General features: G+C 39.1%; 1 protein-coding gene across 1 annotated transcript in view; it reads left to right on the forward strand.

Moving 5' to 3' along the window:
• LOC108900460 (protein SOGA1-like) overlaps nucleotides 1-10,988 on the forward strand; it is a 115,038-nt gene extending 104,050 nt beyond the window's left edge. The window contains 7 exon segments of the mRNA XM_018701506.2: nucleotides 672-736; nucleotides 970-1,117; nucleotides 1,321-1,914; nucleotides 2,130-2,397; nucleotides 2,535-2,747; nucleotides 3,520-3,953; nucleotides 4,099-10,988. Of these exon segments, the coding sequence (XP_018557022.1) occupies nucleotides 672-736; nucleotides 970-1,117; nucleotides 1,321-1,914; nucleotides 2,130-2,397; nucleotides 2,535-2,747; nucleotides 3,520-3,953; nucleotides 4,099-4,245 (1,869 nt within the window). The 3' untranslated portion in view covers nucleotides 4,246-10,988.
• The last annotated feature ends 276 nt before the right edge of the window (nucleotides 10,989-11,264 follow it).

Here is an 11,264-nt window from a genome sequence, read left to right on the forward strand (position 1 = left end):
TTGACATCTTCTTATAGATAATTATTTTATGTTATCCAGTTGAAATGGGATGTTGGGAGTGGAACACAGGGAGTGATCATTCAAGTGTAAACTAGTATTCACTCAGTGGCCAGTTTATTGGCAAAACCTGTACCTGTCATAAAGTCTGCTTTTATGATGCCTAATGACCCGGTCATGGAAATATTAATTAAATCATTTGTATGTTTGTGGTGTTGTACTGGACTGCATAACATCAGATGTGTATTAGATGTGTTTCTAATATTCTGCCATCTACATGTGTGTAAATAAGGGCCAGAATCATATAATTAAATTAACACGTTTTTGATAAGGTCAACAAAATCAGAACAGTACTAACTGTAAAGTTAATTAGTTAAGTTATTTTGTTTAATTCTAAAATGCATAATTCTAAATTAAAGTTTTATCAATTTCCCCATCCAGAGCACACACACGAAAGATAAAGATACAGAGGAATGTTTTTTGTAGCTTGTACAAACTATATTTTTTTGTTGTCTGTCAGTAAACACATCCAGGCAGCTTTTTCTGCAGTTCAGTTCAGTTCAGTGAGTTGCAGTTGCAAGTGAAAGTCCATCAGTGTATCTGCAGATGTCCTACTTATGCAGATTCCATCATTTCCTTTTCACTGACAGTCTGGGCCTTCTTTGTCCTCACAGTCGAAGTCATCAGGCGGTGAGTCCCCTGCAGACACAGTGGTTGCTAATGGAACAGGATCACCAAGGTAACAATTAAAAAACATTATCTTACAGCGTATAGATTTAAATTAATCCTTAACATTTGAAAAATGAAGAAATTAGAACATTTCCTAAATGAGCCATAGGATCTCTATCATCATTGCTTTCACTTGCAGAAGATTCAGAATGTCTTCATGGACAAGTGCAAATTTGTCATCTCAAAAGCAGAGCACTCCTTCTCTTCTGTTTTCTCATCACCATTGTATTTTTTTATGAAAAGGACCAAATCCGCATCAGAGCTGGATGGTTCAGAGGTCAACGGAGCAGCCAACCAGGAGGAGAAAATCCAGTTTGCAATCCCTCCCCTTTTGGTTTGCCCAGAGCTGGGTGACCTCAGCAAGAAGAATTGGACCTACCTGACCAATGAAGTTAATAACTTATATTTTTATACAATGACTGGGTTAAAATGTGCAGTCAGTTTATAGCATATTATTATTATCTGCCTTTCATTACTTCCTATTTATTGACTTTTGTAAAACTGGTGAGACAAAGGCTCAATTAATTTCTATATCATAGTAAAGAATACAGTAGTATAATGTGTAATAATTCATACTGTTTTCTCATGTCTCAGACCCCAGAAATCAGGGACACCTGTAAAACCTGGGATGGTCCCAGCGGCTCAAACAGCAGCCTTGCGGGATCAGGGCTGGATCTGGAGTCTGTCCAGAGGAGCTACACTGCTCCAGACCGCACCGGCATCCGGATCTACTACAGCCCTCCTGCTGTGCGACGCATAGAGCACCAAAGAAGAAGTCAGGAGGCTAAAGAGCCCCAGCAGGTGCAGAACAGGAGCTCTTCCCTGGGACTGAGTGGCTGGGACTCAGGTATGGCTGTGGTGGACACCCCTGAGGTTCAGCAACAACCCTCATCCTCCTCCTTTTTGTCCACATATGAGCAGTGGCTGAGCTCACTGTCCAAGCAGCACAGAGAGATGCTGGAGAGTAGGAGTGGCTCCATTGTGGGTTCAGTCCCCAGTGTTGTCAACAACAGCGTTGGCAGCTCAGCTAACAGTGTGGTCGATGGGATTTCATCCTCTTCAGCTTTCCATGGCCTGGAGATTTCAGCCAACTTAAGTGATGACATGAAGGAGATGACCAACTGTGTCCGCCAGGCCATACGTTCTTCATCTCTGGAGAGGAAATCCAGCAAGGAACCTGTAAGTAAGGTGTGATTTTATAGGCTTCAACTATTGGCCTTTGATGATGATTTTCATGAAAATAAGAGGGCACAAAACTTCACTAGTAGACAAAAATGACTTGATAGGATGAAGATTTTTGCACATTATTACACATGCCCTCTGTAGGTTGAAGGGACAGCATTCAGAATCATTTCTATCCCCTGGCACTAAACTCTCTCTATCACATCCATTTCACCACCCAGGCAGTCGGCATGTCCACCAGGTCCACACAGACTGCTACCCAGTATGTCAGTATCGGGATTCAAACTGACAACGTTCCCAACAGCAGGGGGGCTGGGTTACACTCCAAGGCCTGGTCTCCTCGTCCCTCATCAACGACCACCTCCTCCTTGGTGTCAGCACGAAATCGGCAGATATCTACATCACTGGATAAAGTTCACAGCCGCATTGAGAGGCCATGCTGTTCACCTAAGTATGGATCACCCAAACTGCAACGCAGAGTGTCTTCTGGTAATTATATATTTTTTCTTAGCATTTGTTTTAACCAAACTTCTGATTTTAAAGACTCTGTTAATCTGTTTTATAATTTTTTTGCTGTATACTATCTTTTTGCTTGTAAGAGTGAGATATCAAACTGTTCTCTTTAGGCTCCACCTCCAGACTAGAGTCCTCCTCCAGGGACCGCAGCCTGTGGAGCCTCCATCAGAGACCCGTGGGTGGAGGCGGAGGCTCTGCTTGGGCTCGCTCCACCACCACCAGGGATAGCCCTGTCCTCAGCTGCCTCACCGACGGCCTCTCCAGCCTCTTCAGCGTGGTGGAACACTCTGGAAGCACAGAGTCACTCTGGAGGGGTGACGGAGGTAAGATACTTGTCAGACCCTTGTTCATACAATCAGTATTTACTTTTGGAAGATATTTTGACATGTAAGTAGGAAAAGCAGAGGTGAAAATTAAAATGAATGATGGTTGAGTTCTTCAGTTTCAGGGCCCTACTGTGCACGCTGGCTCACTATCACACTGTCACCACTTACTAGGACACTTGAAAAGAACGAAATTACAATTAATGTTGTTAATAACAACTGTGCCTTTCCTATTATGTCAAGTGAAAGGTTCTGCTGTGCAAAAGCCCATAGCCATAACCGTAGCTCTTTAGCAGGCATTCATTAACCTTTCAATTTTGACCATTTCTTTGCCCACAGAATAAATGCTGTCACAAAAACATTTTTATGATAAAAGTAGAGTCACTCCAAGAAAGTACAGAGGCATAACTGTAGTTTCAAAGTTTTTGGTTTACTTTAAAACATGAGGCTTTTCTAAATAAAACCTAAAAACAACAAATATGCCTCTGTTCTCTTATGGAGTACAGTGGAGAGTGATGACAGACTGTATAACGATAACTGTCACGTTGCACATGGTTAGGGTTTGGTGAATTAAATTATCACTAGAAAGCAGAAGGAGAATAAAAATGTCTTCCATAAATGAAGAACTCCCTAACTTGCACTGATTCTACAAGCCTCTGTTAAATTTTGAACGTCACAGTGAAAGCATGCCTGCAGGATTTGATTATTCCTGTCAACACAGAGTTGATCACAATTAACTGAAATCATTGTAATAACTGCCTTGGACCATTAGGAGCCTGTGCCAGTCCAGCACGGCAGCCTCCTGCCGCAGGAAAACCCTCTGGAGCAGCAGTTTGTGGATCTGACCCCAGCTCTCAGCGGTACGGAGGCCTTGTCCAGGAGTTCTTCAGGAATGTCTGCAGCAGCCGCAGCCAGGGGGGAGTCACCCCATCTGGGGAGAGAGTGCAAAGAGATTCCCTGGGCAGCCTTGGAGGTCTGAGTGTCTTAGGGGGTTTTGGTGGCGTGGATGAGCCCAAGCCAGAGTGTGTGTCAGCTGGGGTCGGAGGGTTTGGAGCACCGGCTGGGTTGGGTGGAGGCAATGACAGTGTGACCAGGATTGTTAATAAGAGGTTTATGAGACAAACAGGCGGAGAGGAGATGGTCAGTATCATGGGAGGAGGGAAGGAAACAATGAGCAACGTTGGGGCTGCAGGATCCGGGACAGAGGTGAGATGTGTTTTATTTTAATCTTGAAAAGGACCATAGCAGTGGTTCTCACTGGGGAGACGAGATGTGTAATAGGAAAAAACATTTATTCCTACAAGTTTAGGAAAAAAAGACACCTTGTTAAATGACACCCTCTCTTTCCTAGGATGCCCCCTGTGACTGTGCTGCTCAGTCTTCCTGCTTTGCTCGACCATCAAGAGCAGCAGCTCGCCATTCGCTATGGCAGTGCAAGCACCGCCCACAAGAGTCGCCAGCAGCAACTGAGGAGAAAAGGGACACCTGCAACGAGTGACAACACTTTGACTGCCACAACAAAGAAAGCAACACACAAGAAGACACACACACACACAAAGCAATACTGATTTTTCACAAACACTGACCACCACTGCCATGAAAACACACACACCTCTCATATCACCATGCACACCTACAACCTGCCACACAAGCACACTGCCAAACATAACACACTGCTAGCAGCACACTGCACAGACTACCCCACAAACCCGCTGCCACATGCACACATTCATACATTCTGACACACACACACAAACACAAACACACACATACAGAACCTAGGCAATATTTAACTGGTCTTTGATGCCAAGGATAGGGAGGACTGAACCCAGCAACAGATCCAACCATCACAAAACTACTAGCACATATACACATACATGATCTTACACATTTAACTAAACAAATCCAACTCAGAACTGAGGAGAGTCTAATGATTAGAACTATGATGTCAGGAGTGGACCTATTAAAGTCCGCCACACCCCATTTACAGAATAAGAGGTAATATAAATATAGAGCCAGAACAGTGACATTAAAATTTTGACAGTAAAAATCAAATTTGGCATTGAAAACAAAACCTGAACTGAAAAAGGACACTGACATTGAAATATTTGCATTGGATTAAGTAGTATTGGCATTGAAGAAAGTTTCACGGAAAAATTGTTTTCTAATCTTATATTCTTATTTGATTTTGATTTTTTTGTGTTCAGTGCCAGTTTTTTTTTTTTTCGTTTTATGTAGCTTGCATGCTCATTGTCCCTCCCCTCAAACCCTTCTCTTCCACGCCAGTGAAGTTGAAACTGAGAACCAGCGACATCAAAAAAAATAAAAACTGTCATAGAAAGTAGACAGACATAGTGAAAAAAATCTACAGATTGACACTGAAGAACACATCATAATGTAAATTAAATATTAAAATTGCATAAAAATATATGATTGTAAAACTATTATTTTTTTATGTCTTTGTTTTATTTTTCAGTGAAACATCAGTGGCAATACAACTTTTTCCAATACAAGTATTTCAATGCCAGTCTTTTCCATTTCAGGTTTTTTTCAATGACAATTATTTACATTGTCAAAATGTGACTTAATGTCACTGTTCTAGTTCCATATACAAATGGTCTGTTTTGGACTGGAAGATCCACCTTGAAGACATCATATTACCACCATGCTGTTGGACTGGCAGCCATGTTCGATTCACAGATTAGCAAGGAAAAAAAATGTGGCAGTCCCAGTTTGAATATGCATTCAAACTGCATGTGTTACTTTGGGAGCTATAAAATTGCTGGAAAGGTCTTTTATGGCTTGTTAGCAACTCTGAAACCATCAGTCTCTGAGATGTAATCTGGTGATAAAGCTTAAATCATTTTCTCCATAGATGATTCCTTTCTGAACCATGTCACATACACATTGCTGTGTGATTACCACAATAAAATCCCATCAAGTGTCTCCAAAATGAATCTGGAAATGGCACATCTTGATGAGGTATCTGATTCATTTGCAGACTAGCTTTCAGTGTCTCTTATCAGCTCACAAAAGGAAGACCCCAACAACTACTGGACTGTATTTCACAGCATGATGAGACTTGGACTCAATTGATGGATGTTTTGACTTGTCACCTCTATATATGAGACCATTACACTGATCTCAGAGTGGACTTCCTACCATTGTTATTTAGTAGAAAACCTGAACAAAAAAAAAACTCTCTAGGCATCTTTAAATGTAATGTACACTGTTTTCCTAAAAGGACTTCAGCCATAATTACAGGGACACTTTGTGGCATTGTAGCCATGTCTTAAACCTTATAGACATGGGAAAACCTAATTCAAAGGTGTTACCCTCCAGAGTCTGATTGGGAAATTATTGATGTGGTTTTAACCTATTGCAGCAGGCAGAAAGTGCCTGTCTGTTTCATATTTTTAAGAAACATTTCCTCACTGATGTCAAGGTTCATCCATAACCTGGGTATGTGGTATACAGTCCTACAGGGCACTGTCCTGAAACATGTCAGTTGGTTATATTGATTAGGGACCATTTCTGCTCGACTGTAAACCTAAAAGCCCATAAGCAGATCTTGTTTGGCACTGGATAGAGATGCACTGATATCATTTTTTCCCTCTTATTGTACAAATTTTTCATTTGAGATCATAATACTGAAGCCCAAACCAGCACATATTTTCCATTTATCTCATATTCCAAATATTTGATTTATCTCTATCTCTATCTCTTATTTTAAGTTATTCTGCACTGAATTTTCACATTGTATTATGACTTGAAATATGATTTACATGAAGAAATTATGATACTGACCAGGTACCCATTAACTTTATCAGTGCACCTCTACTCTTTGTGCTTCATAAAACTAGATGTAAACAGTGGGAAAGAAACACTTTTCACACCTACCGTCTCTAAACTCATCTACCATTGCCCATAAACACTTGTTAACTCTAAATTGTGTCCCAGGAGAAGTCAGTCAATGCATTCCTTTTATTAGAGAAAACATTCAGACTTTCTCCCAGTTCTGTATGTGTGTATGTGCATTTTGGCATTCAATTCTCAGCTCTCTGGTGAACTGGAGCGTCATTTCAAGGTTCCAGATACTCTCCCCTCTCCTCGTTTTTTAGTGCTACGCTGATGGTGGAGCTCCTGTACAAACCCTACACACATTTTAAAAATTCTGTATTATAGATCTTGGTAAACAAGCAGCTAAGAGCTGTGACTGTCCAGCTGCAGTCATAGCACTTCAAGCACTTAAAGTCATTATTTATTTTAAGAAATTGTTTCATTAATTCTAATTTACTTATTTGATGTTTTCAAATTTAGTCAAAGTTGTTTTACTAAATTGAAAATGTAATCCTTTTTTTTTTTAAACCTAAGTGGCATTCATTCCGATGAAATAAAATGTCTTTAAGTAGCATGTTTGCACACTTAGGAGAAATAGTAGTAAAAGACTGAAAATAATGTTACATCTGTCTTGTTAGTGAACTTTAAAAAAAAATACAGTAAATTAAAAGCAATCATATTTGGAAGGGATTTTATCCAATTTTTCTTCATGTTTGCCATTTAATTCTCTATCTAATGAATCAGCCAATATTCAAAGTGCCTGTCTGATTGCCTGTTGGTCAGCTCACACCAAAACTGGACAAAAACATATAAACAAACCCAGCAGGCCTTTTTTTAAATGGGTAAGATTGTTTTTTTGCATGTAGCTGCGATCAGACTGTACTAAAGCTACAGTTGAGTACTGCACCACGGTGGAGGAAAGACAAAATGGTTTACAGGTATAGTAGATTATACTTACTTTTTTATACCAAGGGTTACTGTATTTCTTGAAAAAATATTTTTGTTTAGTTTTATTGATTTTATATGGATGTTTTGCTGATATAGTAGTCTGTTATTTCTATTATTTCTATTTAGTTATGGTGCTACTTAGTGTAAAGTCTGCTGTTGGCTGGCTGCCTTTTTCAAGGCATCTACCCGTCTGTCCATTCAACTGTTTGAATATCTCTTACACAGTTTGTGAATGAGCAGTAGTCAAGTGTTTCTATGTTTCTGCTCACAATTTAATGAATCAGAAGTTAGAAACAGGGCACTGCAGCAACAGTGCATGTACTTAAATAACACACTTAGAAAAGCCCCTAGTCTAAATGCTATCTGTGTCCATTCCAGCCCTCACTGCTGGTACAAAACAAACCCCATGAAACCACTCGCTGCTTCAAAAGCTACCAGCCTGCTTGATAGAGAAATAAATTGCCTGAGTTTTGACCAGAATTACTGTATTTAACACAACAATAGAAAGGGAAATGCTGTAAACAGATTATTTTTCTGCTGTGGGTACTAGTCCACATGAGAAAAAAATGATTTCAAAGGATACAATGACACAGTAAACTGTCTCTTGAGTCTCAGCTTAAAAACAGCTCATTAAAACTGAACCAGGGATTAGCTAGCTAACAAGCTAGTAGGTTCCTTAAAGCCTGGCACACACTATTTTTTTTTTCTTTAAATCTTAACTGTTTTAGAAAATGCAAGAGACCACACACATGATGAGGCAGCTACAGTGCCCTGTATGTCAGAACTCGTGTTTTCCCTACTTGGAAAAATGTAATAATGGTTTCAAGGAATACTCCCCTGAAAATCAGTATTGTATCATTATCTGAGTATCGTGCACTTTCTACCCAGTGGGTGGCCCTGAAGATTTTGTAGTTTCCCTGCAGTTGTTGTCAACAAAGAAACATTTTTTATATGTCCATACCTCTTAAACCACTCCTGCAGCATGATCCAATACTTTGCTGCCCTTCTATATGCTTAGTATGTTTCAAAAACAATTATATGCCAAATGTGGGTATATTGACGTGTGGTCAGTGGTTTGTTTCATCATTTGTTGCAGATGGCCAGATATGCTGGCATATTCAGCATTTAAACACAAAGGTTTTCAGTGGAGTATTCCTTAAAGATTGTCAGTGGGTCTGGCAAATATTTTCAAACCTTAGTTTAGCTATACATCAGTGACCATAACAGCTCAATATCCACTCTAAGAGTGGGGTTTGAGAATACCAACACAGTGAAAAGCTCCAAATTAGCCAATTAAAAAAACTTCACCACTGGCATCCACTTTTCTTTTAGCTGAGAAGTGAGTGACACATTTCCCTCTTTTGACAAATACTAGCCACTAATTCGCATTAGCTGGGGGCTCTGCAGTGACCACAGTCCAGTAATGACTCAGTCATCCCACAGTCTTTGCCACCACGCACCAGGATGGTAGTCTGAAATCACAAAGGGATTTTTATCATTCCCTAATATTAGGTTTGGCACCACTATTGGTTTTTAATATACTGCAAAACTACACAATCTGTTACAATAAACCCAATGATCTTTGATTAATTCTGAATTCTGAATTCTGATCTTTGATTAATTCTAATTTTACATTTGAACATATGACGGGTGGAACTGCAACAGATGCCAATAACAGGTCTGAACAATTATTATGATCTTTGTTTAAAAATGGGAAAAAAATGGAACACTTTCTAAAAATAAAAGCACAAACCTGAAAAAAATCTACTTTTTACACAATATTGTAGAGATTTTGACATCATGGACAGTACTGTGCAAAAGTTTTACACACTAAAGGTAAAGTGAGGATGCTGTCAATTGTCAATCATGGGATTAATTTTATTCATCAATTAACCTCATGCAAAGTGCAGTAAACATAAATACCTAAATAAGGTCAGTATTTCCTAAACCCGTGATCATTCATAATTTCAATACATTGACATTGACATTACAAAAATCATTAAACCCTGAGATATTTTGTGATTTAATGTAAGTTACTTTAGTGCCTTTCCTCTACATACTGTATAATGATGCCAACTTTCAGATTAATTTCGTGTGAAAGTAAGATTAAGTGTCTTCATTTGTTGTCTTGCAGTCGGTGCAGACTAATTTGTGTTTACGATAATCGTCAGTGGTTGCTCTACCGCACATTGTGATGGACAATACATATTGCAAGTCAGTACAAGTTGCTTGACTTTTGTGTGACCAGACCTCCAAACGGGTGAAAATTCAGACCAAGGTTACAGTTTGATTAAATGTTTTCCTGCTGATATTGCTGGGTAAAGCATCAGCCTATATCTGAGACGATATGACGATGTGATACGAGACGATGTCCAGGTTGTGGATAAGCACTTGTTCTGCTATGTTCAAGTCATATGGAGGATGCAAAAAAGTACAGAATAAGGTTTCATGTTTTCAACTGATTTTAACACATAAACTAATTGGTCTGTATTACTTTATATAGATTTTTTTAAATCTTTGCTGCTATGTTTGATTTTCATAAGTAGATATGTCTCAGATCCATTGGTATTTACTGTAACCTGGACAAATGAAATGGCGCAGTCAACTTAAGACTAAACTCTCTTCCTGACCCTGATGTCATTGGTTCTGTCTCCTGCCTTCCCACCTGCCTGTTAAGTGTCTCATTTTCTCCTCCTCCCCCTCAGGTTATAAGCGCTAGTCATTGCAGCCAATGACAGAACGGTTTTACAGGTCACTCAGCATCACCAGCCAATGACAGATGAGTCTATACAGGTTACATGGCACAAACCATGAGTCTCATTTATCCGTGTGTGTCTTTATGCCTGTTAAAAAGTAACAGGAATCTTTGCAGCCTTTTTTTAATGTGTCCCCATACCATTCATATGATTATTACATCCAGGATGTAATAGGATACAGGATATGAACTTGATTTCTTAGCTGTTCATAATGTTAGCTAAACTATTACATAGAGACAGCCTGTACATTCGCTTTATATGAACATACTCTTGTCTTTTTTAAATAATGCTTGATTCTGAATGAAAGGAGAATGCAATGAAAGTTAAATAAAATGAGTACATAGACCCCTTGTGTTGCAGCTTGGAAAGAAAAGCCTTGTGCTCTGTCTCTCTCTCTCTTTCTGTTTCTTTGAGAAAAGCTAAATGTCAACAACTGATCTGAAAACAGGTCACTGTGGAAGTATGTAGCTCTCTCTCTTTATAGACCACACCGGAGCATTTCCTCTGTGCATAGGTGCATTTTGAAGCTGATAAAAAACAAAAATCAATAGCAAATTTATGAAGTTAAATGAGAAAATTTGATCCAAGTGGATTTTTAAAAGGATTTTTGTTTTTGTGACTAATGTAGCTTGCAAAAGAGATATAACTGCCTCCTGTTTGTCATAGAATTCATAAATAAATGTTTGTTGGAATTTCACATGGTTTGTTTTCTTATCATTTTTACACATTAACCCAGGTTAAATAGTCACTGTCCTCTTTTTTGCCATCCTCTTCATCAACACGGATCAGCTGCTAGTAGTCAAGCATTCATTTGGCTGCTCCTTATAAAAAGCTGAGCATGGCTTTTAAGAGAGCAAAGAGAGATAAGGACAGTGAGAGAAGACAGAAATAATCAAGTGAAGATCCTATGAAGAGGAAGAATAGTTTTAATAGTTTTTTTAAAAGTTTGCCAAATTTATCATACTTAAATGAC

This window comes from Lates calcarifer, linkage group LG6 (genome assembly GCF_001640805.2).
Source record: "Lates calcarifer isolate ASB-BC8 linkage group LG6, TLL_Latcal_v3, whole genome shotgun sequence".
NCBI classification, from domain to species: Eukaryota; Metazoa; Chordata; class Actinopteri; family Centropomidae; genus Lates; species Lates calcarifer.